This window comes from Onychostruthus taczanowskii, unplaced genomic scaffold, assembly GCF_017590055.1.
Source record: "Onychostruthus taczanowskii isolate IOZ18803 unplaced genomic scaffold, ASM1759005v1 scaffold75, whole genome shotgun sequence".
In the NCBI taxonomy this organism is placed as follows: Eukaryota; Metazoa; Chordata; class Aves; order Passeriformes; family Passeridae; genus Onychostruthus; species Onychostruthus taczanowskii.
In genome coordinates, this window is record NW_024505339.1 from 1,475,405 (window position 1) to 1,503,036 (window position 27,632).

Consider the following 27,632-nt stretch of genomic DNA (forward strand, 5'->3'; position numbering starts at 1 on the left):
AAGCATCCTTGGCTTTGTCTCTGGGGGAAAGGATGGCACTGGGGGCAGCATCCAGGGGAAATCCCAGGGCTGATCCCTGGGAACACCTAGAGCTGGGTGGGTATCCAGGGGTTCGAGCTGTTCCTCACTGCCCCCCTCAGTTCATGTCATTGTCCTGGCACTGGGGATGCAGCTCTTGGCCACATGCTGGCAGCAGGGCTGAGCCCCAGTTTTAGCTGCCCTGCTAGAGGGTTAAATTCCAGCTCCTCAGGCATGTAATTTTCTCTGCGAGTTCTCTGAATTGCACCACCCAAGCTCTCTCATCCTCTAAATGCCTTGCCTTTCCCATGCTCCCACACCAGCATCAACTCCTTTTCCCTTCCTCTGGGAGGAACAGGGGCTTGGCCCTCCCTGAAGGCTCCTCAAATGCCTGCAGAGCTCCTTAGAGTGGGACAACAGACACTTTTCCAGCCCTGGGACAAAGGCAGATGCTGCTGGGAAGAGCTGGGAAGAGCTGTGTCCCTTGCTGGTGGGTGGGGATCCTGTCTGGGCCCTGTAGCCAGGAGCAGGAACAGGGCATGGCCACCAACTCCTCCAAAGTGCTTTCAAGGGTGGAGCATGGCTCAGCCCAGCGTCCTGGTGAGGTGGTGGAAAGATTTTCCTGCAGCAGCACCAAATTCCAGCCTTAGAAAAAGCTGGAGTGCCAGGAGCCAAGCAGACAGCAAACCCCACACTGAGGAGCGTGCAGTGCAATCCCAAATCCCTGAAATAAGCGGATCACCCGAGGCCAGGGGGGAATACCAAGGGTGGAGGAAGGCATTGCTTCCTCTCTGGGTGCAAAGCCCCCGTGGCAGCCACAGCATCCCGGCAGGAAGCACGGACAGGGGGCACGCGGACCAGCTTCCCAAAAGTAGAACTTTTATTGACAGCAAGGGAAAACTAAAAACAAAGACAGCCAGAAAGGAGGCAACAACACACAACTAGCCTCCCCTTTCAGGTCCAACCAGTAAGGAGCTGCTCCCAGTCAAATTCCTATTGTACAGTCTCATGAAATAAGAAAATAGCGCCAGGTTCGTCCACCCGAGACCTGCGAGCTGTGGGCCCCAGCCCACGGTTCTCCCCACGGGCCTGGGTGGCTTTGGGAGGAGCAGGACCCTGTCACCCCCTCAGCACTGCAGAGGGGATGGCATTGAAGCCAGGACCTGCGTTTCTCTGTGCAAAGAGCTTTGCTTTGTCTCCCGGGTCGCTGCCATTCTTCAGGAGCATTTACATGCAAAGAAGAGCTTTGTTTCCTAAGATCTGCTGTTCCTGCTCATTTCCTAGCAAAGGAGGCTGACCAGGAGCACTGGGAAGGAACAAAGACTCTGCTTCCATAGAAAATCCCTACTAACAAAGCAGGAGAGGGGAGAGTGTGTGCAGCAGGAACTTTCCCTCTCAGAAATGTCTCTCCCATGCGGGCAATCCCTCAGGAGCAGCACACTGGGCTGCTTCTTTATCGACTTTATCCCTCTCCCAATGTCTCTCCCTACCCAACAGCCACAGGGAGGTGCCCCCGATGTCAGTGTGATGTCTCCATGTGGTGCATCCATAACAAAACCTTATTTGCTAACAACAGAAATCAGCTCCTCTGTGAAACTTGCAGCACACAGAGGGCAACACCAAGCAACAAAGGCAGAAGGAGCATCGACTTCCACCAAGCAACTCTGCTCTGAGCAAATCCTAAGGGAAGGGCAGGCTGCAGGCAGAAAACCTCTGAGCTAGCATTCAGTAAAAACTCTATTTATTCACCCCTCTTGGTTACAGCTGGGCAGGGAAGCGGGTACAGAGGAGGAGGCCATGCACTCCGGGCTGCTCCGTGCTGCTTCATCCCACGTGTCTGTCCCGGGGAAGCTGCCGCAGGCTGGCGCTTTATTTCGCAGTCTGATTAAAAAAAAATAGTCAAAACTAAATAAATATTGTTCCAAAAGAAGCCAGAGGAGAGAGCAAGCCTTTGGTACGACAGCTGCATCTCCAGCAAGACCCCGAGCTGCTGTGCTGGACCCCTCCAGACACAGCTGGGGTTGGCACAGGCTCTGCTGAGCCTGTCACACAGGAAAACATGGAGCAAACAACAACAGGAAATTTGTGAGAACTCTGGTTCGTTTGTCACAACCCCCACGACTTTGCTTTGTGGTCTCGGGACGAGGGGAGGTGACAGTCAGGGTTTGGGAGAATCCAAAGGAAACAGGCTCACTCCAGGGCAATGCACTTTCAGCTCCATTTGCTTCCCAGTCTTTGGGGTGGAAGCAGAGTGCTGTGCATGTACAAGGACAGACTCCTTTGACCTCATGTTTGCTTAGCTAAGTTTCCAAGGTGCCTCAAAACCGGAGCCTAGAACGCAGAGGCCGATGCAGCATTCCTTTCTATGATATATTTTTCTTATATATAGCATATATTTTTAAACCAGCCCTGCCAAGTCTATTCTCTCGCTCAGGTGCACATCACCAAGAGTCATTTCCCACCATCCCACGACGTATAAAACAGGAGTTATGTGTCTAAGGGAAGTCGCTTCCTATTGTTCCCCCTCCTTCCCCCTTCCTCGGAGAAGAGAGGGGAGGTGTCGGGTGTCAGGTCCTATCGATCCATCTCATCCAGGAGAGGCGTGGCGTCCCCGGCGATGGACATGGGCGTGCTCTCGATCATGGGGCTGGGAGAGGGGCGGGGGGTCAACCTCTGCTTCTGTTTCCTCCGCTCAGCCTCCTTCTCCTGCAGCCACTGCTCGGCCATCTTGCCCCAGTCGATGGCAGCGTGGCTGTTGGTCCTGCAAGGACAGGGGGACAACGTGAGATGTGACGGGAAAAATTCCCTGCCCTCCCTCCCTCCTCGTGGGGGAAGTAACCCCATCATGCAGCTTCCACAAAAACCAAGAAAAGCAATGGAGACAGGACAGGGATAGGAGCACTCAGAGCTACTCACTTTGGCTGCTGCCTCTGCCTGGAGCTGGATGAGGGCTGTGACTGGGACTGGGTGGACTGGGGTGTGGTGTTGGCCTGGAGCTGGTACTGGGGTGTGGTGATGGGCTGGCTGGGAGTAGTGTAGGAGTAGCTGGGGGTCATCAGAGGGGTGGCCACTGGCTGCTGTGCTGGAGTTGTGAAGACCTGTGGAGAGCAGAGGCTGTCAGGGACCCTGCTAGGCTGGGGGGGCTCTGCACTGCCCTGCTCACCCAGGAGGGTGCCCACCCTCACTCTGCATGCCCCCAGCCCTGCTGAGCACAGCACAATTGCTCCCCTGAGAGCTGGGCCAGCACAGCCTGCCCTCCTTGCTCACCCAAGGGGAGATACTGGAGCCAAGCAAAGGCAAGGGGCACAGGAGACACTTGGGGCAAGCCAGCAGCAATGACATCCTGCAGTAGGCATGAAGAACAGCTAAATTCTTCCCCTGCAGGCTGCAGAGAAGGTGCAGCAGCTCCCAGGATGGCTCCCTCCCACAACCCAAGCCAGCTGGCTTCTTGTCCCATGAAGAGCTTAGTGTCTTTGCCTCCTGGTGCTCACCTCCCTTTTTTTTTTTCAGATGTCTTGATGATTAATACCGTGTTATCCACAGTCCCTGCCTATCCTCAGCTCAGCATTTACTGTGCCAAACTTCCTGAAAGCCTCCCAAGGTGCTCTAAAGGAGGATCACTCCTCCCTGCAAGCCTTGTCTTGCAGCATCTCTTTGGCTGCAACAGCTGGGTGTGTTTTTTGCACCCAGGCTCCTCAGTCCTTCCGCAGCTGGAATTTGCCTTGGTGCCAGCTGGGAGCTTGCAGAGTGGGTTGGAAGCAGGCGCACACCAAGGAAGGCTTCACCATGAGCCAAAGCTGTCCAATTCCATCTTACTCCCTGCAAAGCCCCTGGGTGTTGGGTCAGGCTGAGGTGTTCCCCACCGGTGCAGCTCAGAGATTAGCGCTGAGCTGAAAAGCCCTGCAAACTCAGCGCATACTTTCCCAGCTAATCTCCTCCACTGGCAGCTCACGTTGCCAATTCAGGGGCACAATCAGAAGGTTGTCTGCCCTCACTGCTGGATCCCTCCTCTCCACCCTGCCACATTCCTTGGGGGCCAGACCAGTTTGCTCCTTGCTCCAACTCCCCCGGAGCAGGGCTGTGTTATGTGCCTCATTTCTCCAGTCACGGGAGGCAAAAGGAAACCTGGTTCAAGAATCCAGCCTGTGCAGCACCACAGGGACAAAACCAGGACTTGGGGACCCCAGGCAATGAGGGATTCCTTAGGCTCCCAGAGGTTTCTAGCAGCCAGGAGAAGCCAGCAGAAGTTTAAGTGACACCTACGTGGTACGCGCTGCTGCCGCCTCCGCTGCCCCCGTAGCCATACTGGCTGGAGCCCCACTGTGCTGGGGTGGCATTTGGGTTCTGTCCCTGGCCTGTCACAGCAGCAATGGCACTGAACATCTGGGAGGTCATGTTCTGTGGTAGAGCATTCACTGCACGTGTCAGGTCTGCAAGGGAGACACACCACATTAGGAAAAGTGGAGCCTGGAGGAGCAGCTCACATCCCAATTCCAGCCGGGAATGGCTTGCACTGACCTGCCAGGTTGATGTTAGCTGGAGTAGCATTAATGGAGGCTGGAGTCCTGGTCCGACTGCTGCTGCTGGGGGTGATACCTGTGTAAAACACCAAGAGGTAGATTAATTCTCCTGGAAGAGCAGCCATTGGTCTGAAACTCAGGATTGGAAGTTGTTACCAGGGAATGGTGTGTGCTGGATTGTATGGTAGGGGAGACAAAGGGGAGGAAAGGGACTGGTCCAGACTTTGCTGCACAGCCCACTTGATGAAAGATTAACTCTCAGGAGAGCTCTCAGTGGGTTGGTGCATGGAGCGAAACATTTCAAGCATTGCTTGGAAACTTCCCACACATAAGAAAAATCCTAGGACACATTTTTGGGACAAGGAAGATGGAACTGTCCTTTAATAACTGTCCCTGGTACCGTGTGATAAACAAACAGCTGAGGCACTGAAGTTTTAGGCTGCTCACCTGGAACAGGGTCCTGATAATGATCCTTAAACCATCGGAAAAGTCCATTCACAGTAGGGAAGACTTGGCCCCGGTAGCGGAATCCCTCTGGTGTCACTGTCACATACTCTATCCTGGGAGAGCAGGGACAGCAGGAGACATCACAGGCTGTGTCAGCCACTCACTGACAGGTCACACTCAGAACAGGCACGGACTAAAACCACAGGCAACAGCTGCACTGATAATGAACACACAGATCCACCCAAGGCACTTTATCTTCAAACAATTACTTCAAACTACCCTGCCTTTCCATGACAAATCTGCCTTTCCATGAAAAACCCACCCTTCCCTGCCTACACTCCTACAACACCCACAGCCCAGGGCAGTGCTGCTTGTGGCAGCCAGATGGTAAAGAAACATGGGAGTCTCCTAGGTGAGATTTACTGCTAGAATTGGGTCCTCCACTGTCAGGAGGCCAAATCCTGGCAAAGAGGAGGTGTGATTTGCAGGGATTTTGACAGAGCTGGAAGAAAAACTGGCACCAGTCAGCTGAGGTTGGATACTGGCAGTACTCAGTGCAGATGATGGGCTTGCCTCTCACTTACCTTGGTTTGCCTCGAGGCTGATATCCCAAGAGGAATTTACCAGGTAGGTCTTTACAGGCACTAATAAAGTACGGAATAAATGTTGGCTTCTCTTTCTTGGTCTTTATCAGCAGCTCTTCCAGCTTCTAATTAGAGAGAGAAAGAAGATAAATGCTCCAGGGAAGCCCACATTTTCAGCAGCACACAGAGCCCATGGATCTCTTCCTAAGAAGATACCACATCCTGGGACTGTCTCACCTTCTTGTCTCCACCATTGCAGTCCTGATAGTATTTGTGGTTCAACAGGTCTCTGGCAAAAGAAGCCATTGGCTGGACATAACGAGCAACAATTTCATCCAGGTCTTCAAACTCCTTTGAACAAACACATTTAAAGAGATATTTAGGGTGTATTTGGTCATGCACTCTGCACAGCAAGGCTTGAGGAAAAGAAAAGAGACAAGTATTGTCTAAGGATCCAGAGAGTGTATTGGAAGTTACTCTCCAAGAGTGTGGAAGCAGCTACAAGGACAAAAGGGCTGTGTCAACCTGTAAAATAAGTCCTTCCCCTTCCCAGGGGGGCTCTGCAGGGCTTTACCTCTGTGTTAATCCAGAGCATGGAGCCCAGGCTGAAGGCATTCTCCTTGCCCTCCTCCCGGACATCCACGTGCTGGTAAATGCCGTCGTTGACCTTCCAGGTGACAGTCAGATGGTTCTCCCCTTTGCTGCTCGGCCGAATAATCACATCCCCTTGGTCCATGGTCTCCATCATCTTCTCTGCTTGCTTGAAGCTGATGTTGTGGAATGATGGGTGAGCAATTACCCTCTTGATGTACGCTGGGGAACAAAGGGAATGTTCAGCCTTCCAAGAGGAACTGCTTTAATGCAACTGTATCTAATTGTGCTGATTGTCCTGGGAAGGCTGGAATTACAAGGGAGAGAGAAATTAAGAGAACTCACTTGTCCTCTGCTGCTTTCTTTTCATGTCTTCTTCCTGTTTGTGATCTGCTGCCTCGGAGTCGAAGTCGTAGTAGGTGTCTTTGGGCAGTTTCCACTCATTGTTCTTGTCCATCAGGTCTGAGGTCCTGCAGGTCAGGTCTGCACTGAATTTCTCAATGTCAATCTTCATGATGCGGCAGTGGACAGTCATTCCCACCTGCAGAGGAGGAGCAGGCCAAGGTGAGCAGCAGGTTTGGCTGATACACCAGAATCCCTGTGCTACAGAACAATCCATGTGGATCCTGCTGACACTGAGGAGGTACAAATCACCTCAGCTGCTTCAGACTGATACAACCTTTAAAAGTGATCTTTCTACACAAACTGGAAGTCAACTGATCCCAAAAATGACCAGAATCAAAAGAGATTAAGGGGAAAATGATCAGTTCTCCAGCACATCTATTACCCACACCACACAGAAAGCTGCATGTCTGGAGGGCGAGGACAATCACCTTTTCTATTTCAAATATCTTTCACAATGGGAGTAGCAAAACTGGACTTTAAGATGTGCAAGAAAGCAGTTATGTGTGTTCAGAAGCAGACATCCAAAGGACTGCTCTAATAAAATGTGAGGCAGAAAATCCCCCCACAAAAACTGCAATGTCTTAGTTCAATTAACCATGATGAAGTTAATTAATAACTCTTTAAAGAAATGCTGAGACCTCTGAGCTTACAGGATTATCCATCACCTGCATGGCCTGCTGGGGACTCCAAAAGACAGCAAGGATGTTAAACTACTATTCCATAATGTGATAAAAAGGTGTTATTCCATTTCTTTAAGAACCCCAATCCCTGTCCTGAGCAGGACCAGTAACTCTGATGAGCTCCACAAATTAATGGAGAGGGAAGAAAAAGCTATAAGAGGGAAAATGACCCTTGCCTGTCCAAAAGCAGTTCTATGAACTCTTTAGAAAGCCAGAAACAAAGGGCAGCTCTGCATTAGAATGCCTTCTGGTCTCCTAAACCCAGACTCCAGCCAGACAACAATAAATCCTCCTGCAGCACAACGTGTTAACTGATTAACAGGGTCCCACCAGCTGCCAAGGGAGATTTGCACTGTGGGACAAGGACACTAACCAGAACCTGAACTTCCTGCTGATTTAAAGTCCTTACATGAAAATAAGGTCGGAAAACTCATTTAAAAACAGTGTTATTAACCAAACTCTGAGTCTTTGGTATTGGCTCCAGGTTCTTCCAGCTCTGCTGGGAGTGTGAAAATCCACTGCTTTCATACCTTCACCCTTTCTTCTGGCCTCTTGACCACCTTGTCACTAAGAAATTTTGTTGGGATGAAGCCAGCAACACCATTATCCAGACGTGTCTTCACTCCAATGGCCTGACCTGGGCAGGAACCGCTGTCAAAATGGTTCCAAACCTTGAGCAAGGCAAAAGAAAATAAATCACTCAGCATGGAAACAAAATAGCCCCAGCAGTTCATAGTCAAAACAAGTCCAAAAGCTGTGTCAGCAAAGTGGTGCAGCCAGCAGAGACCTGTGGAAGGGCAGGGGACAGAAGACTTCAACAAATGCTACCCAGTAATGCAATCTTCCTCCTCCAGTTCTGCTCAGCTTATGGGACATTGCAACCAGGAAGGTCAGAACATTTTTAGACCCTGAACACCAGCCTGTAGCCAGGGCTGGTCTCTAATGAACACTATAGGGGTTTAAAGTCACGGATTACCTAGGCTGGAATTCACAGTGTGTAGAAGGGACCTAAAGTACAGCTGCATTAAGCAGCAGGTGGTCCAGATAAGTTCTTAAAACTGAGAAGGTGGCAGAGCCTTCTGTTCTCAGTGTCACAGGCAATTTCTCTGCATAAAATACAATCCCAGACCACAAACAAGAACACTCTATCTATCTGCAGAGAACTGGTCAGCTTAGCCCCAGGTCCATTTCACTCTAAAAGCCATAATGTAGCCATAAAAGACCTGTCAAATCTATACTGAAGCAATTAGTGAGAAGTGCAACAGATTTTATTTACAGCCAAAGGCCACATCAGGTTGGGATCCTGAGGCACTGCGGACACAATCTTGGCTCTGATTCCTTGTCTCCTAACAACCCCACACGACATTCCTGCTGATAGCAGGCCCCTGGCAAAGGCAGGAGAAGCAGCCCCACCTCACTGAGCTCTGGGAAGTTGTCCTGCTGGCAGAAGGGGCACTGCCAAAGGCCAGTTTCATCATTCCGTATCGCCTGGTCGTAGCTCTCGCCCTGTGGGCGCCTGTGGGCAATCCCAGTCACATTGCAGATGATCATTTTACCTGTGGGGTGATGGGAGAGGGGAAGGAAAGAATGAAAAAACTGCACAGCCGGGCAGTTCCCTCCATCTAAGGGTGTTATTCATGCATGAAGGTGTTAGGAGGTCACCCAAGTACTTGAAAAGCTGCTTCACACTCCACCACAGCACCACACTCACTAAGATCCCTTTGCCCCACCTTCACACATCCTGTGTCAACTCCGGAGGACAGAAAGCAGGGATGTGAACAGGGGTGTACCTATGTAAAATGTCTCTGGAGTTTCTTTGGTCAGCATATTGAAGACCTCCTCTGTGTTGGGAGAACGGTACGGGGTTCTCAGGTCCTTGTATCTGCAGCTTAGCTCAGCTCGAATGTCATACAAGGTGATGTGCTTGTCACCATAGCCCTGTGTGGGATTCAGAGGTTATAAAGGCATGAGCAGCAGGAAGGTCAGTAGAGAATCCAGTGTAAGTTTTGGAAGAACTCAAGCAAATTATGAAATAGCAAATTTAAAAAAGGGGAATGCAGCAGGTACCAACAAACGGTGAAATTCCGTCACAGGATGTTGAGGAGGTCAAAAGGACAAACATATTCAGAAAAAAATTCAGGGAGAAGAGCTTAAGTGGTTAATTACTGTTCCCTGCCCCAAGTGTACTTTCTGCAAGCATTTACTGCATGCCATTGTCAGACACTGACTGCTCTATTGTGGCCATTTATACATTTTACGACAGCACAGCTAATGCCCAGCTCCCAAAAAGGATAAAGCTATAAAACATGAGCATCTCAGCTGGGCAGCAGAGCTTCCCCTCTGTTTCTCAGCACCAGGAACCCCCAGTGCACCTGTCTTTCCAGTTCTTCAGCAAAGGCATCGAGATCCAGGTCCTTCAGGCGCTCGGGGTTTTCCAGGATCTCCTCCAGAGCTCCTGCAGGATTTGCATCCTCAGCTGACTCATCGTATTCCAGGGCATCCACTGCCATTTTCCTAGCCCATTCATAGGTTTCAGGATGGACCCTAGAGCCATCTAGGACTTCAATGTAGGAATCAGTGCTGAAACAAAACCAATGTTCAGATCAGGGCTCTGAGGTGTTCCTGCAGCTCAGTGATCAAGCACTTTGTTGAGCACCACTGCTGCCCTCCACGGAACAAAGTACTCCGAAAAGGACACTGAATTATTCATTGCTAAACCAACAGGAGCCAAGGCAAGACCTGGCAAACTCCAGTCTGCAGCTCCAAAGACACAGCCAGGTATTTTGGATGCTGGGTGGGTTTGATCCCTGCATACTACAGCTGCTCTGGGAGCACACAGCTCTCTGCAGCTTCTCTCCTCACAAAAATTCAGTGCTGCCAATGAGCTGTTTGGATGGGCTACACTTTACCCCCAGCAGCTCTGGGATTTGTATCCTGCAAGAATCAAGGCATCTAGCAGGGCTGGATCACTCATTGTAGGGATTCAGCCAGGTGTTCTTTCTCACATTGCTTTTCAAAGGCAAAAAACCCAGGAGAAAGCATGTTTCTAGTAAGTAACCCTTCATGCGAAGCAGTCAGGTTCAGAAACACAGTTACAGCTGTCCTCAAAACACCTCTTGTGCAGTTACAAGTAACTTAATGCTCTATAAACTTCCCAGTATTGTTACTGGTTTAAGAGGAAGCCAAATTGGTGAGTTGTTTCGCAAGTTTGAAACTTTAGAAAAATAAAATACTGCTGGAAGGACCATGCAGAAACTAAGCTGAAGTGCCCATGGGTTACTGATGACTCCATGACAACTATTTTAGGGAACAATTGGTTTTAGTTTAGTTCCTCCTGACCACAAAGAGTCCTTCACACCAGAACAAGCCATATAATTAATTTTCTGCACTTCACACTGCTGCTGTGCAAGTTTAGCTGCCTGTAAGAATCAGATTAATAACCAGCAATACCTGAACTTGGCCTAAAGTCAGAGGGGCCACACAGAAACTCTGGAGAACACTGACTCAGGGAAGGTCACTGTGTCACCCTGTCACTTACACTGACCCCACACCCCATAGGACACCAAATACAACCCAACACCCACCTATCACCCAGTGATGCTGTGTCAATTTTGATGAAGCCAGCACAGTTGATAAACACTTTGGGTCCCATGTGACACATCGTGACCAGCTGGGTCCTGTTCTCCAGACGGGTGTTGTTTTGTTTTAAGATCTGCAGAGAGAGGCAAGAATAAAAACCTTGAGAGAGGCAAGAGTATAAACCTGCTATTCAAACACAAGATTGCCCACAGAGGTTGTGAGCTTCCTATCCCTGGAATTGCTCAAGGCCAGGCTGATGGGGCTCTGAGTAACCTGCTTTAGTGGAAGATGTCTGTGGCCATGGCCAGGGGTTGGAATTAGATGATCTTTAAGGTCCTTTCCAACCCAAATTGTTTTTGTCTGGGAAAAAAAGCAGAGGATTCACACTGCAGTGTTTAAAGCATCTGACACACGCCCATCACAACTCTTAAGCTGTTGCTCCCTGCCAGTGTCTCAACATTGTGTGAAAGATGATGATTCCACATCATCACGGCTCCAACTCTCAGGAAAAGACTTGGCTTCTTGCCTCGTGTTTTCTACACTGTGGAGGTGTCTTGACACTCTGACAGCACATCCATTCCTGTGGGTTTGGGAGCTGGCTGGGATTGATAGATCTGCTGAGCTGGTTGTGTCTCTCAAGGACACAAATCCAGGTGTAGCTTCGGGGCGAGGCGCAGTGAGGTAAAAACACACATCAACAGAGAGCTGCCAGCTGCACCTGGCACATGGATCCTGACTCACCTCCTGAGCACTCAGAGTGCTGGTGATGTGCTGCTTTTGTGGGCAGGCCCAGAAGCCTCCTTACCTTCAGCAGGTGAGTGCCTTTGCGTGGTCCCAGGCCACACACGTACTGCAGCAGAGCCTGGCTGTGGGGGTGAGCAATGGCCCTGTTCACATCCACCCCCACCTCGTTCACACGGTTGATGAATTCGCAGTAGAGCGCGTTCAGCAGCTCCTCCTTCACCACGTGCTCCTGGCAGAGAGAAGAGGTGTTAGCCCTGGAAAAGATGGCTCTGTGCAACCCTCTGCCACGAGCCAAACACAACACACTGGCACCCAGGAGCTGTGTTGCACCTCAGCTACCCCTGAGAACAGCCTAAAGGCATATGAGAAAGAAGAAAAAAAAAAAAGGAAGGTGCTGTGTAGCCTGAATATGGCACAGAACAGGCAGAACTTGCACAAGTTTAACACAGAAACCTTTTCTTTGAAAGCAAAGCCTCACAGGCTGCTTTCTCTTGCAGAGAAGGATCTTTCTTGCCCAAGGAAAATTTACCTGCAGAGGGTGGAGTTTCAGGCAGAGAATATCCTCATCAGAGCTGCAGACCTGGGCAAACTCAATGAGGGGGTCCTGGATGCGGCGAGCGAGGGACACGGCCTGACGCAGCAGAGGGGGGTAATCCCGGAATTCATTCTGCAACAGGACACACAGCCAGGGAAAACCCTCGTGGGGCTTTCACACTTTGTACCACAGGCAGCAAAGACACATCAGACAGGGACTGCAGCAAGGAAGCACTTGGTGCTCACGGCAAAGAAAGCTGAGGTCAAAGGCTCCCAGGAGCTCTTATGCAATTAGTAATGGAGCAATCTCACTAATTTCCAACTACATCAATATCCACTTTGTGCATCTGCTGGTGCTGATCTCTTCAGGGAAGCCTAAGATGTTTTGCCTTGATCCAAAGATCAGTACGTGACTGTCCAGATGGATCATATGAGACAGAGGATGATGCAAGGCCAGCACAACAAATGGAGGATGACACAGCACGAATGAGAAACAGACTAAGGGAGGGCTCACCTCAGACTTCTTGCTGTTCATGTAGAGGATGGCCAGTTCATTGTCCACCAGCTCCACTCCAATTGAGGACAGCTGCTGCCCTTGGTCCAGCTCATGAACAATTCTCTTTACATCCTCCATCAGCATCTGAGCATCCCTAGGGAGACACAACCAAGGGGACTGAGGGGAGAGCATAGAGCTGGGTCCTGGAAATAGTGAAATGTAGACAGGCACAAGGAAAGGACTGCAAAGAGACTGGCAAGTGGAAGGAGCACAAAGACTGACCTGTTCTCGCCTGCAATTGTCACCACATGAGGCTTCTTGTTCAGGAGGAATTTTTTTAATGTTTCAATATCCTGGGCCTGGAAAGGAAAGTAGAAAATCAGAGTAGAAAAGCTAGAGGGTTTCTGTTCTGAGCCACCTACATTCACCTTAGTGACAGCACCAAGGCTCACCTTCTTTTCCCTCTCCTCTTCACGCCAGGCATTCCTTCTCTTTGTGAAATGTGGCAGTCGGAGGAAATCTGTCACCTCACCCTCTCCATTAACGAGGGCACAAAACACAGGGTGGTCCCTGTCAAAGAGAGATCACTCAGACATGGAGGACTGCTAAAGCTGGACATGCATCCAGACACCATTCCCTCCCTCCTACCTGGCTGATGAAAAGGCAATGCCCAGCACCCGGATCCCCTTCCCTTGGTTCTCATCCATGAAATCATCATCTTCCTCCACCTGCTGATCTGGCCTGTATGCAGCAACCTTCAGCCAGTTGTAAAGTTTGCGGCTGCAAGCCTGGGAGAGCAGAGAAAGGACAAAGAGGAGTGAGAAAATCCCTGCAGGGGCCTTGGCATAACCCTCCTCTGGAGGGGAAGTTGAACCAGACTCAATCCCTGACTCTGCCTCCTCCCCAAGAACGTGTGTATGACGTGTCAGGAGCTATCCCCAGAACACTTCAGAGCTGCCAGTGTTTGCAAGCCCAGCTGTGCCTCATCTCACCTTGAGGACATACTCCTTGGCCTCCACTAAGAGCTTGTTCTTTAATTCTTTGGCCATCTGCACGTAGAGGAACTGGTTGAGAGAGCGCTCGATGGCCATGGTGCGCTGCCGGTTCCACTCCTGCACCTGGTGACTGAACTCGTCCCGGTAATAGAACTGCTTGATTTCCTCAAAGTATGTCTGGTCACTGCCATAACTGCAACAAAGGAGAGGAGGAGATAGAGAAAGGCCCCAGACAGCTGCATGGACCCATCACTGGCAGATTCCTGCACACCTCAGATTCGGGTAGCTGCTTGGAAAAACTAGGGAAGAGCCAACCCTCCCATCCAATGCTGCTTTAGCTGCTGAAGTGATGCTGTAGACAGATCACAACCATATTGCACAGTGTGGCCACTCAGATGAGCAGGGAAGGAACTAAGCTGGTTGAGAAACAAGCATCGTCTTCTGCAAAAATCCCAAGGTTTCAGCGTTTGCTTTCAAGTGAGTAAGACAGATGTCTGCTAAAGTTCTCAATAAGGTGATGAAGAAAGCAAGACCCTGAGAGGCTGCTTGACTTTGAGGTGCAGGAAACTACCAGGCCATGACTTTCAGAAGTAATTTGGGTTACAGAGGTGCTCAAAGAGCACTGCATGCATGAGCTCTGTCAAGTCAGGGATGGCACAGCCAGTGGGAACTCACCCCTCCACTCCTTTCATGTCAATGCTGATATCTATGGTGAGCAGTGCCTCATCCTCTGCCAGGCTCATTTTCAGGAACTGGTCATCTCTCAGCTCCTTCACAGGCTTGTTCTTCATGTATTTAAAGGAATAGGCATAGTGGGCTTCATCAATATCCTGGGAAAGAGGAGAGACAGTCAGCATGCACACAGGGTATTCATGAAGAAAGATCCTTCTTTATGCCACAGCAGACAATGGTTTTTATTCAATACCCCCTCAGCCCTATGCCTGCCAGTCTGCATTTCCTTCCCCAGCAGGACACAGTGGAATTGCTTTCCAGTCCCAGAGAAACAGAGACTGTTTCCATAATTGAAGGATACATCTCATCTGGTAAAATCCTGAGACTAAAAATGCAGCACGTTGCTGTGCTGGGCTCTGCAACAGCCCAGCTCAGTGCTGCTCTGAGATTTATTCAGAGTTGCCACTGACATGAGAGAACAAGCATCTGTATTTTATTTAGATCCTTCCCTCAACTGACCCACAGAGTCAGAGCTCCCTTCCTTACCTTCTTCCCCTTTTTGGTTGGTGAAATGTTGATTTTAGCTCGTTCTTGGAAAGTCTGTCTCAGCACCTGTCTGACCAAGGGCTCCCTGGCGATCTGCAGAGCCACCATGTACCGAGCTCCTTCCAGCACTGCTTCTGGGCTTGGGAATTGACTGAGGGCAAAAAGGCAACGTGAAGCCTTACAAGAATGCCCCCAGATCCTCCCACTTGCATTACATCCACAGTAACTCCACAGAGACCCCCCCACACTGACCTACACACATAATCCTTGGCCAGCTCCAGGGGCTCTGCAGGGAACTGCTCTGTCTCGTGACGCTGGTAACTGTCTCGGAGATTCTCTCCAAACTGCTCAGGTGTCAGACCAAATTTCTTAGCCAAACCATCTGGTAAAAGAAGAAAAAACACATTTAAAAAAACAAGAGGACAAGGGTATTGTAGCTAATAGTGAGCAAAACCACCAGTCTTCCTTCCACAGGTGAGTCACAGCACCCTACAGAGCACGTGGGCCAGGCCACTGCATGCTCAGCAGGACAGAGCAGAGCCTTACCCAGCCCAGCTGCCTGGCAGATGGTGTACATATCCCTTCGGGAAGCCTGCTTCAGCTCAGGCCCCTTCTGCTCATCATCCTCTGCATCCTCCCCTTCACCTGGAGGAAGGATACATTACAGAGGCATTCAGACAGCTGGAGTGTGTCAGAAGCACAATAAAGAGATTAAACACACACTGTGAAACAGAGCCCCTAAATCCCACAAAGGCATCTCAAAGGTAACAGTGGCCTTAAAATTATTCAGGGTTGGAAAAAGACCCCGGAAACACTATCTTCATTGTCACTCTTGCAGTTTTAATAGGAGCATCTCTAGATTGCACATTAGAACACACATCAAGTTTGCTGATGCCATCCCTGCCACAATGGGTGACATTCGTATTCCACTGGACAGCACCTTGTGAGGCAAACCTTAAACATTTTCAAAGGTGCCTGAAAGACCTGGAACTAACTTGAGATAGAATAACCAGCAGAGATGCATTGTGCAAACACATAGGTTTTCACCAAACTTTCTTCCTATTCTTTCAAACCAGGATTCTCAAGCAGCCCACAATGAGAAAACTATCAAATGTGGGGAGACAAACCTTCCTCTTCTTCACCATCCTCCCGGATACGCTTTTGCTTTTTGCGAGCAGCCTTGGCAGCATTCTGCATCTTGGGGATGTCTCTGCCATAGTACAGCAGGAAGTGATTGTACACGTCCTTCAGCTCGTCCATGGACTGCACGTCCTTCAGCCTGCAGAAAGAGAGCATGTTACACCCTGCCTGCAGCTGGGTCATGCTCAGAACACTCATGGAACCTGCTCTGGTTCCAGGAAGAGGAGCCCTTGGATTTATCTCCCAAAAGAATTTTAAGTATTTCTCATTATTGGCTTTGTGGGTGCTCTGCAGTGGCCAGAGTGCCTGTGCTGTTTGGGCAAGTCAATGGACATTTTAAGGAATTTTGGAATGAATATACAAGTCCTGGCACCCTACCTCTCCATGTCAGTAGTATCCAGGGCCCTTATTCCATCAGCCAAAGGCTTGTCTGGGTCAGCAGAGATTTGCTCATATTGGTAGGCCTGCATCTTCTCAAACAGTCGTGTCAGGTTCTGCTTGCGGATCTTCAGCTGGGTCCACTGACACAGGAACAAAAGAATTCCAGTGAAACACCCCATTGCAGTGTGTTACCTGTCTCCTCCCTTCCCAAACAGGGACTTCCAGGATTTTGGGATATTTGTCATCTCAAAATGATCATTAAAATCTTAATCCACAGCCAAAACCAAATGTGACATGTGGCAGGCCTCATCTCAAAGATGTATTATAATAACAGAAAAAAACCAAAATTCAGGTTTGGATCTGATAGCAGACAAGCAACCTGCACTGCTGACAGGAAATGTTACTACACAAAAGGAACTCAGTGAAGGAGAAGGATTTTTTTGGAATCTTATTTTGTCAGATATCCCTTTACCACCATAGGACAGCAAAAATGCAAAAAAAACCATGGGTAAAAACCCCCAGGCATGGCCAAAACAAACTGCTGGAAGTATCAGGCTAGATAGAAAGACAAATGTTGATGGGAGAACCAGCAATGGAAATATTCCTCACCTTCTCATCCCACTGCCAGACCCTCCACAGGTCGTTGATGTGCAGCTCTGGCTCCACATACTCCTTTCTGTAGAAGGCGATGAACGGGACCTGGGTCAGAAATGAGACTCATCAGCCCTGAGCAGGGGACTGGGCTGTTCCTGGCAGCCAGGAGCCCAGACAGAGCTCCTGTTCCATGTGGGACAACAAACTAATGAGCCAGTTCTTACTCCACCAAAGAATATACCACATAGGCCAAAAAACTTCTGCAATACCAGGCAACACCTCAGAGAATAGACTGGATGGACCAAGCAAGGCTCAAGAGAAATTCTCCCGCCTCATTCAGCCTCAATTTGGCCACAATCAGGGAAAGACAATGACAGCAGCTCTGTCAAACAGGCCTTAAAAACCTGCAATGCCACAGCTCACATAAAATAAGTTGCAGTTCCCAATGGAGCATCACAGGAGAGGCAACCAGGGATGGTATCTCAGCCCCTTCTATGTGCCCTAAATGTTTCCAGCAGTCCTGCTAATCTTGTCAGGAAAAGGAGACAGATCTTGGTAATGAAGAAAAGTTGCAAATTACCTCAAAATGCTGATTTCTCATGAAATTCAGGGCTTCTTTAATCTTCTGGATGGTGCTGGGCCCCTTGCGGCCAAAGCTGCTGGCTTGTCCACGGTCAAGGTAGTCAGAAGTTTCCTGGAAAGGAAACACATTGTGTTCACTCTGCTCCTGAGCTGAATCCCTAAAAGAGCAGCCCCAGGTTAAGGCTGAGAAAGTGTGGTTCTTTCAACTTCTTTGTGTTCCTTTTTGCTCTGTTTTGTGGATGCAAAAATGAAGACACACACGTCAAATGACCTGCTCAAAACCAGAAATGAAGGTGGGGACTGGGCACCACATTCCTATCAGCAGACCCCTGGAACAAGTCCCAGGCACAGTCCTTTACCTGCAAGGAGATGGTGGGTGTTGCAAAGGCATTCCTATAAATCCAGTCAGCTTCTTCCTCCAGCTCATCATCTTCAGCACTCTTCACTGGGATGGATCTCAGCTGGGAAGAGACAACACCATGAGCACAAGCACGTGCAACACCAGGGCTTGCATTGCCATGTTTCCAAGAAGCCTGGAAATTATTGTTTTGAGCTACAGGTTACCTCTGGGGACCCCCACCTACGGGGTGCCAAGGATATCACTTCAATGTCTGCACCTTCTGAGCACACAGGAAACTGCATCAGCTTTACACTAGATAAAGGCAGCTACAATCCTGTCAAAGGCTTGTGGAAAGGCCTGCAATGGTGCAAAGTCTGCTGTGAAAACCAAGTGAGGATATCCCCACTTCCCACCAGACACCCAAATTTTCTGCAGTTACATCCTCTGCTCCAATCCATCTGTGCCCTGCTACCACTTTCGTTGCTGCAGCCACAGAGTAACAAAAGATAAAGCAGCTCCAAAGCCTCTCTGGGCACTCAGTCTCAGCCACTTCTCTTTCAGAGGTGCTGCTCTAATCACCACTGACATTCATGAAGATGACAATAAGTGTGAACAGGCCACCTACAGCCACCATCACAGACAGCATTTCCTTCTGTGGCACAGACTGGCATGGGGAAAAAAGGTCCTTTGGAAAAGTGGCAGCTTCACACACCCCATTTCACAGAGAAGGGTAATAAACCTCTGCATGGAATTACACTAAAATACACTAAAGGGAGATGGATTTTTCAGTCAAAAAAATTAAGGGAGAATTAAAATACACTAAAGGGAGATGGATTTTTCAGTCAAAGTCTAAATATAGTGTAAAATTAAGACAAAAATATGAGACACCAGAAGGATTCCTCACAGCACAAACAGCACTTTGTATTGAGAGCAGTGTAAGTCTCACCACCTTGAGTAAAGCTGGTTACAGCAGTTACATGTTGGCTAGCATAGAGGTAAGCTAGAAACCTTCCCATGTCTTCTCTGGCACTGCATTTTGCTCCTCATATATTCAGCTCAAGGGATTCCTAACATCACTCAGCACAAAGCCATCTCAGCAGAGCCCAAGCCCTGCACTTCAGCAGTACAACACTGGCACCCAGTGGCCACAGGGAAACTGTGACTGGAGCTAAACCCAGATTCACACAGGTACAACAGTCACTGATATGTCTGAATGCAGTTTTAGCCTGTACATTGACAGGTAAGGCCATCAAAGAGGGAAAAAGATATTCCAAAATCCATCCAGCCTGCAGGTCCAAGCCTGAGGGCCTGAACGCTTCCTGCCAGGAGAGCTGCAGCCCCTTGCCTCACCTGGAACCTCTCAGGCATGTCTGTCATGCGGATCTCGTTGTCCTGGTCCGTGAGGTGGCTGCTCTCCAGCTCGCTGGGCTCGTACATCTCGAAGATGCTGCGGCGACTGACGCGTTTCTTGGCCGTCTTCTTGGGCCGCACGCGCGTCTCCCCTTCCGTCTCCTCATCCTCGTACTCGTACTCCTCCTCCATCTCCTCGTCGTACTCGTTGTACTTCTCAAACTCATCGTAGTCAAAGTCCACACCAAAGATTTCCTGGGCTTCCTGCAAAGCACTGGAAAGCAAAAATATAAAGAAGTCAACCCCATTGTTCAGCCTCACAGTGCAGTTCACAGAACATCTTTACGGCCACACAGAGGAGGCCAGGGGCACTGTCTAAGCTTTAGTTTTCCACCTAGGCTAAAAAAATCATGGACAAGTACAAACCCTGAGCTTTACTGCAAATATTTAAGGGCCTGGTTTTGGTATCCCTTAAAAAAAATCCAGGGGAAAAGGGAAAAAGGAAGGAGCCACACATTTCAGAAATCACACACTAAAAGCTCTGTGTCTAAATTTACCAGGTTTCTTCTGGGAAAATGACCAGCAGTACCCAACCACAAGCTGAATCACTCTGCAGTTGCAAGATCCAAATAAGTTGAGCACTATTTTCAAGGCTCCCAGCCAACTTCCAATCAATACTTACGCATCTGTGTATCCTGGAAGCTTCTTTCTCCATTTTGGCTTTTTTAGAGGTTGTCCATCATCATCCACAATGAAGTCATCAATGTCTGGACGTTGAAAAACAATTCAGTGGTCAGGGAACTCACATATAGAACTGGTACCTCTGACAAAGCTCAGCCAGTGCAAATGTGAGCCTCCACCACAGACTTAGGCTGCTGCTGGCTGTCAGTCTGCCCAGCTCCCCACAGCATCTCCTACACCCATCTCACACAGTCCAGGAGCCTGAACCACAGTAACAAGCTGGAACAAGCTTCCAGACAAACTTCCAGGCAAAGCCATCCGAGTTGCAGCTCAGTGCACTGAAAATACAGTCAGGAAAGGCCTGGCTGCTTTGGACAGTAGAAAGAATTCTTGGAACTTTTTTGGCAAGGTAGCAGCAGTGAGAGGCTGATGCTGAAGAGAGGTAGGGCAGGCATGCACTGTGCTATGTGGTACTAAAGGCACAAGGCTATTGCCTTGAGTGCTCTCCTCTGAAGCATTTTCACTTTTTGAGGCAGCTTAGGGGAGGTGTTCAAAACATCAGCACACATAACGTGCTCCTGCACAAAGTGGTTCAGACAGACAAACTAAACCTGTCACCCAGAAACTTTTAATTCTAAGGACTGTACTAATCAGAACAATAAGAGCTTTGACATGACAGGGTCACAGCCTTTTGGATACTTCTAGTTCAGAGAAATTGAATTTTGTTCCTGTGCTTTAATTCTAGGATAAACATTGGATATAACTGACCATCCACACTCACCAGATTCATCTTCCTCCTCCTCCTCTTCCTCTTCCTGTGGAGCAACAGGAGCTTCCACTGCTTCCCCTCCTTCCTCGCCTTCACCATCCTGAAAGATTTCTTCAGCAATGGCTTCCTTTTCATGTTCTTCCTTTCCATAATCTTCTGCTTCATCGTCCTCATCGTCAGACATTTTCCGCACACGCCTGAATTTTTGCTGCAAGGACAATTCCTTGTTAGTTCTCACAATCCCTGGCTCAGCACTGCACTTCCCCTGCAGGCACCTGGGAGGGAGCAAGATGGAGCCCAGCACAGGCACACAGGGGAGAGGAGCCACCCCCTTGGGAGCTGTGTCACTTGCACGTTGTCACCAGCAGTGCTGGCCTGGTTGATGTGACTCTAATGTTTCAGAAAGAGCTTTAGAGCCCTTAACAGCCTGTGCTGACCTTGAGGTTAGCACCACACAGGGATGGAAGATGAGACTGTCCTGAAGATGTGGAAAGGGAGGAGCACAGCAGATTTAGGAACCAGAAAGAAGTGTTTTGCAAACTCTGGGAAACCAGGTCCCAGTCACTTGGGCAGGGAGAGATCCTGCTTCCTTCAAGCACCCAGCTCTCCCTTTCCAAGAGGGCAGGAGCTGATGGGAGGCACTGTCTGCTCATGCCAGGCTGGAGCCCACCCTGCCCTGTCCTAAAACACACCAGACCATTAAGAGCAGCATGGGAACACAACTCACTCTTTTGACTTTAACACCCAAGTTTTCTTCAATGAGGTCAAAGTCATCATCCTCCAGGCGGTCATCAAAAGCTAGAGAAGACAGCAGAGCTAAGTTACACTCTCCCTTTCCTCATCTGGGAATGCACTCACCCAAAAGGGTGCAGCTTACCCAGCTCGTGCAGCCCAGGGCAGAGGGTGCTCTCTGCCAGCATTACACCCTGCCCTGCCTGTGATGGTACCAACCATCACAAAACTTACTGCGCTTTCTCTTCTTATGGCCAACATCATCCTCGGAGTCTCCAGAGTCACTGGCTTCCTCCTCCTCTTCCTCATCGTCATCATCATTAATGAATCCTTTCAGGTTCCCCTGCTCATCCTGGTCATCGAGGTTCAGCTCCTCCTCTTCCTCATCTGGGATGAAGAGCAGCACATGTTAGACACTTACTGGTTATCCACTGGGACCTGTGCAAGCAGCATCTTCTTCCACACCATCCACAGAGAGTTTTAACTGAACGCTTTTACTGACAGAACCCAGCCAGCTGCTCCTGCCAGATCCCCACTTCTTGTCTTGTGCTCTCTCTGCAGAGGGAACAGGTGGAGTGGTCACACTGGGAGAACTCCTCTGCTTTTACCATTTACTATCAAACTGTGCGACTGCAAGCCCCAAGAGGGTGAAGCAGCGTATTTTTTATTGCCAATTATAAATACCACTTGGAGCACTTGGAGTAAAGGAAGCATTTAAACAGCTGAGATTATTGACTACAGATGGCCCTGCTGTTATAGAACAGTTATTGCTCCATCTGCAGAGCCACAGAATACAGAATAGAAGAGCAATGAACACAGACAATTCAGCAAACTCACCATCCTCATCTTCCTCTACAAACTTCTTGGTTACTCTGGGTACAACCTCCCCATCCTGGTTGTACTCCTCCTCTGACTCCTCTGCTTCGCTCTCCACAAAGTCAGACATGGCTGCAACCTCTCACACAGCAGCTGGGGAAAGATGAAACATCCCTGGCATCAGCTGAGCAAGCAGAACACAAGCACTTCCCCCTTCAGGTTTCGGAGAGAAGGCAGCTAAAGCAAGAAGGGTTTCAAATTAGCTACAGAGGCCCTGAATTACCCAGTGTCCACCTTGCGTGGACATCCCTGTCACCAGAGATTAGGCAGCAGCCAAGAGCTGCCAGCTCCTGCCAACCCGTGTCTGGGTGAGGAGGGCAGGAGCTGTCACAGCAACACCGGCGGCTCCTGCGGCTGGAACGTGCACACAGCCAGAGCCTCCATCCCACCCACACCCTCCCACGCGCTGGGAAGGCTCCCACTGATGCTGCACAGTGTCAGGCACACAGCCCAGCTAATTAGGATCTTAATATGATTAATCCTCACTCAGTTAATGAAGCCAGGTGACCCTGAAAAGGGCCTGGACTGAGCTGCGGTTGCTGGCTGTGAGTGACTCTGCAGAGCTCACACAGCAAACTGGAGAGAGGTCTGGGGGTCCTGGGCTGGGGCAGGGGGTTTGTGGCTGCCCACAAACCAGAGCCACAGCCAGAATGTTCCATGCCAGGAGCCTCCATCCAGTTGAGGAAGCAACAAGAAAATTACAAAACCAGTGAATTTTTTATATCCAGAACCTTTTGTTTGATGTTTTTCCCAACTGGGGTTTCTGGACACAACATAAACCAAGCTTGGCACAAAGGAAAGTGTTTGCCAAGTTCTGTCTCTCTGAGCCTTCCACTTCTGGTGGTTACAAACTCACTGATATTTTTGAAATTTTCAAAGGAAGTTTTTTTTAACCTCCTTTTTACATACATCAAAACAACTGAACCTTACAAGAGTCAGCTATGAGGAAAACCAAATGAACTCCTCAAATGGCTGAGAGGATGAAAACGCCAGCCCAGGAAGAAGTACAGGCCTTTGGGAAGGAGCAGTACAAAAAGCAGTTCAGAGGTGTCAGATCTAAAGCCAAAACCTCCATGTTAAATTACATCTGATGTAATTCAACACACAAACAGGCAAAAACAACAGAGGAAAAAAAAACGAGAAAAGAATTCCATATGGCAGGGAATGATAGCTAAACAAATATCCTTTAAAATATTCCCATAATCATTTCCCCACTGCAAACAACCTGCTGAAGGAAATCAGTCCTATACAGAACAACCTGATCAAGGCTTTGCCTTGACACTTCTCGTGTGCAGATTTCTTGTTCTGCCCCGAGATCCACACATCTGCTGCACAAACACAACAACTTGGAGAAAAACAGGGACTTAGTGCTCAGTTAGAGTTAAAAGGTCCAAGGCTGATCTTGGATGATCTTTTAAGTCTTAAAATACGAGCAGTTCCGAAGGAACGCGTCATCCGTATCTCATTAAAGAAAACCCACAACAAAGATGAGGGGAAGACCTCTGCCAGATTTCAGACACGAGTGGAGAGAGCAGCTCACACTCCTTGGCTGCAGAATATGTGGCTGTGGCCAACTTCTATGCAGGATGCTCCAGACAAGCAGAAATCACATCAGGCCAAGGCTACTGCTCTGCATCCAGCCAGGACATGGCTGCTCTGGTTCATGTGAGATCCCCATCCTCAAGAGGACACTTTAGAAGTTAAACACTTGTATTTAAGCAACCCCTTCAGAAATACCACCTCAGAGAGCAGCACTGATGCCAGTTAAATGTGTGTTCCTGATGCAAATGGCACTGATGAATCATGAACAATACAGAAACAGGGATTACGTTTACCAGCCTGTGTATGAATATTCTGTCAACTTCACACTTTCTCACCAATCCTCCTGCTCCAGGTATTCACCAGGGTGTATTAACATACACAAACCTGCAGGCTGAGTGGCTTTTCCTGGAGCTTTTCCAAGCCTAATAACCTCGTTTATCTCCTGCCCATGATCAATACACAAACCCACCTTGTCAGAGCACCACATCCAATTCCACCATTCTCTGCTAGTGAAGTGTTTAACTCACAGTTCCAATTTTCTTCCTCATCACTTGCTCTAAAGTCTCGTGGCAATTTTACTCCAAGTCAATTCAAATTTGTCTGGACATGGAGAACAAACAGGACTCGAGAAAACCATCTTATTTAATGATCCAGCCAAGCAGGTTCCACGCAAGCCAACCACCCACAAACCACCCAGGTGCATTCAGCTCCAGCAAAATTCACCTCAGGACAGCAGGGATGTCACTTAGCACAGAAAAGAGACACAAGATATTAAATCAGATATTGATTAAAGGTGCCTCTCCCACCCTCTGTGCCAGGGAGGCCTTAATTTGAAACAACTCAAGCCAGGGAAGTGGGCAGAGGTGCAGAGGCAGAACTTGGTGTGGTCACACAGGCAGAGACCTGAGAAGGGTTTAAAGACTCTGGACCAAGGAGTGTTGGGCCAGCCCAGCTGTTTTGAGCAGGAGTGTCTGCACTTTGCTCAGCTCAAGGGCACGGTGGCACTGATCCAGAGTCCACAAGCTCCTTCTAACTGGGACCATTGAGTTCTGATCAGGGCAGGACCAAGATGGACATCGGCCGCAGACTCTGTGAGGGGAGGCAGGGCCTTTACAACAAGGGCTGCTTGGTGAGAACCTCAGGATTTCAGAAATCATTCACACCTCCAGTGTGTGAACAGACACTGGGAATAGAAAAGTCCTTCAAGAACTTTACCTGAGCAGGTGTGGGGTGAGGGAAAACAGAAACATCTGACACTGCCCAGCAACAGGGATGCCACCTAAGGCAGGAGACCTCAGTGGTGCTCAGAGAATAACCAAGCAGTGTCCTCAGAGCAAGATATATTTATTGTTCAGCAATTAACCTCAGGATAGCAGTGTGAATACACAAACCAACAAAGCCAGGTGCTCATCTTGGCTTTAGGACAGCATGGGTGCAGCAAAGACAGCCCTTGACTTCTCCCCATCCTTTGTGGAAAAAAACCTACATCAATCCGACATTAACACTTGTTTTGTGGGGTTTTTTGGAGAGAAGAGTGCTTGGGCAGGGATGGTTCTAAGCTCTGCCACTTCATGATTCAACTCAAAGTCCATTTAAGATCACACAGATCCAGGGAACCATGCTGCCAAAGCCACCACTGAGCATCAGCTCTCGTGGCCACATTTCAAAGGGTTAAACTGCAGAGGATTCAGAAAGCTCTGTGAGAATAAGAGAGTTGGGGAACTAGACTCAAAACGCAGAGCCTAAGGAAGCCAAATCTATTAATTTTGTCAATTAAATGCTCATGAAATTAATTTTAGCACAGTCCAAGTACATTCACAGGAGTCCAAGACTGACAACAAATGTCTGACTAGGAAAAACCCAAACGAACAAAGATAACACCACTCTTTCACCCCCTGAAGCTCTCTGTGAATTTCTCAGATAAATCAATATCAGTTTTCTTAAAATAAAATTAAAAAAAAAGGCAAGCCATGGTTGACCTGGAATGTGTAGATTTAACACCAATAACTAAGCAATGATCTTCAGGCTGTGTCCCACCACAAAACTCACACAAAATCATTTTGGCATCTTTTGATTTGAAGCTTATGAGCCTAATAGAAACATCTCTGTGAAGCACTGCAGGGCACTCACACCATGAGAAACCACCCTCACAGGCACCTCAATGCTGAGCTCTTCCTCACAGGCATTTCTTGGTACCCACATGAACTTCTGCTGGCCACTGGGGCCCGCCAGCCCTGACATCAGCAATACATCATTTTATATTTAGCTTTTACAGCTGTTTTGCAGATTTCTGAAGCTTGCATCTAAACCTGACACTCCCACCCTGCTCAGTGGGAGGAACACGGGGGGAAGCGATGATTGGGGACCAACGATGGGGAAAGCCCAGGCAGCCAGCAGAGCTCAGGAACTTCCCATACCTGCTTTGTTGGTTTTAATGCTGCTGCTGGTCCCACCGCTGCCGATGCTATCAGGTGGCAGCACGTCCTGTGGCAGGGTGACACATTTAATAGCACGTTGTGTGAAGGAGCGCTTCCGCCTGTTTATTTTAGCCCTGCTGCATCACAATTTCCGGTCAGAAACAGAAAACTGATGCTCCCTCCTCGCTTTCTCTGACCTGCCCACGACTTCAGGCACCTGGATCATATCTCCTGACAGCAAGCTTCTCCCCTAAGGTGAGGACACGAAGGCTTTGCTTGGCAAAAAAACCTGCTCTGCTCCTGCCACTGTGTATTCCAGCACTCCCTTTTTGGGATGGTCTAACCAGAATTGCCAGGACAGAAACTGCCAAGCATTTACTCAGCAGCATAACAATGTTTTCTATTTCATTCTCTCCTCCTTTAAAGTAATTTCAAAATATCCCTCTTAGGCCACAACGGGGTGTTGAAGTAATTTTAAAAGAAGCAATTGCTGAGACACCTACTGCTCCTCCCTGAATAAGAGGTGACACAGAACCAATTTTATGGTGTTTGTTACCTTCCTTACACCTTCTGCCATATCTCATTCACTACACTAAAACTCCCACCCAGTGTTATCTGGTCCCTGCAACCTCACAATTTAGTTATCCCAAATAATTAAGGAGTAACCTTCCTTCTCCACATCATTGTATTCAGGGGAATTAAAAAAAAAAACAAAAACAGCAGAGATGACTATGAAGCTCCACAATAACCTCACTCTCCTATGAGCACCAATCGTTTGCCACCTTTCAGTCATTTATTAAACCCAAAAGGACTTTCCCAAGCCCTTGGCTTTTTCGACAGAAGTTTGGAAAGCCTAATGCGGAGATCTGGTAATCGCACCTGCGGAGCAGAGATCCGGGAATCACACCTACAGCGCAGGGAGATCAGGACCACCAGTGTGGTGAGAAACGAAGGTCAGGCCCTTTTCCCCGCTCCGAGGAAAGCATCCCGATGCTCCCCACGCCACCGCCTCACACCCACAGCTCTCCCCACCGCGCCAGCGCTGCCCCGCGGCCCCGGCCCCGCCGCAGCAGCGGGCGGGGGCTGCGGCACCTCCCGCTCCTGCTGCCGCCAGCCCCACCCACGGCCACCGCCGGGGCGGCCGCGCCGCTTCATCCCCGCTCCGGGGCCCGCGGCGCAGCCCGACACCAACCTCGGGCACGTCCCTGCCGCCTTCACCGGGGCTCGGAGCCGCCGCGGCGCCGGGTCGGGTGTGACGCCCGGGCCGGGACGAACGCGGGTTCGCCCTTCCCCCGGTAAGGGACAGCCGTTCACCGCCGCCCCGCCGGGCCCGGCACGGCCTTACCCGAGGGGCCGAGGGAAAATGGAGGCGGCGGCGGCGGCGAGCGCGGGGGGCGGAGCGGGCGAGCCGCGACCT

At 49.4% G+C, this 27,632-nt stretch overlaps 1 protein-coding gene across 2 annotated transcripts; it reads right to left on the bottom strand.

The window, feature by feature from the left end:
- Window positions 1–880: 880 nt before the first annotated feature.
- On the bottom strand, window positions 881–27,624 carry SUPT6H (SPT6 homolog, histone chaperone and transcription elongation factor). 2 transcript variants are annotated; one of them, XM_041423111.1, is made up of 38 exons: window positions 27,408–27,624; window positions 26,216–26,282; window positions 22,218–22,349; window positions 21,615–21,767; window positions 21,376–21,446; window positions 20,661–20,856; window positions 19,881–19,965; window positions 19,199–19,472; window positions 17,868–17,969; window positions 17,507–17,620; window positions 16,942–17,031; window positions 16,330–16,472; window positions 15,939–16,090; window positions 15,358–15,456; window positions 15,064–15,193; window positions 14,812–14,962; window positions 14,269–14,423; window positions 13,591–13,786; window positions 13,247–13,386; window positions 13,051–13,168; window positions 12,881–12,957; window positions 12,617–12,752; window positions 12,098–12,235; window positions 11,630–11,797; window positions 10,830–10,957; window positions 9,618–9,825; window positions 9,036–9,183; window positions 8,659–8,801; window positions 7,776–7,916; window positions 6,506–6,701; window positions 6,144–6,382; window positions 5,807–5,920; window positions 5,570–5,694; window positions 4,986–5,098; window positions 4,537–4,614; window positions 4,282–4,448; window positions 2,935–3,116; window positions 881–2,779 (listed from the first exon to the last, which is right to left on the bottom strand). In XM_041423111.1, the coding sequence occupies exons 3-38, from the start codon at window positions 22,324–22,326 to the stop codon at window positions 2,593–2,595; spliced, it is 5,166 nt and encodes a 1,721-aa protein (XP_041279045.1). In that variant the 5' UTR covers window positions 22,327–22,349; window positions 26,216–26,282; window positions 27,408–27,624; the 3' UTR covers window positions 881–2,592. The 2 variants fall into 2 exon arrangements, with proteins under 2 accessions (XP_041279045.1, XP_041279044.1); XM_041423110.1 differs by lacking the exon at window positions 26,216–26,282.
- Between the last annotated feature and the right edge of the window lie 8 nt (window positions 27,625–27,632).

What these genes read in the sequence shown, in the direction of transcription:
- SUPT6H (XM_041423110.1), bottom strand. Translation starts at nt 22,326, where the DNA reads ATGTCTGACTTTGTGGAGAGCGAAGCAGAGGAGTCAGAGGAGGAGTAC. An exon ending in GACATGAAAGGAGTGGAGGG is followed by an intron (nt 13,787 to 14,268) that starts GTGAGTTCCCAC and finishes CCTTTGTTGCAG; the next exon opens with TTATGGCAGTGACCAGACAT. An exon ending in CCAAGGAGTATGTCCTCAAG is followed by an intron (nt 13,387 to 13,590) that starts GTGAGATGAGGC and finishes CTGCTCTCCCAG; the next exon opens with GCTTGCAGCCGCAAACTTTA.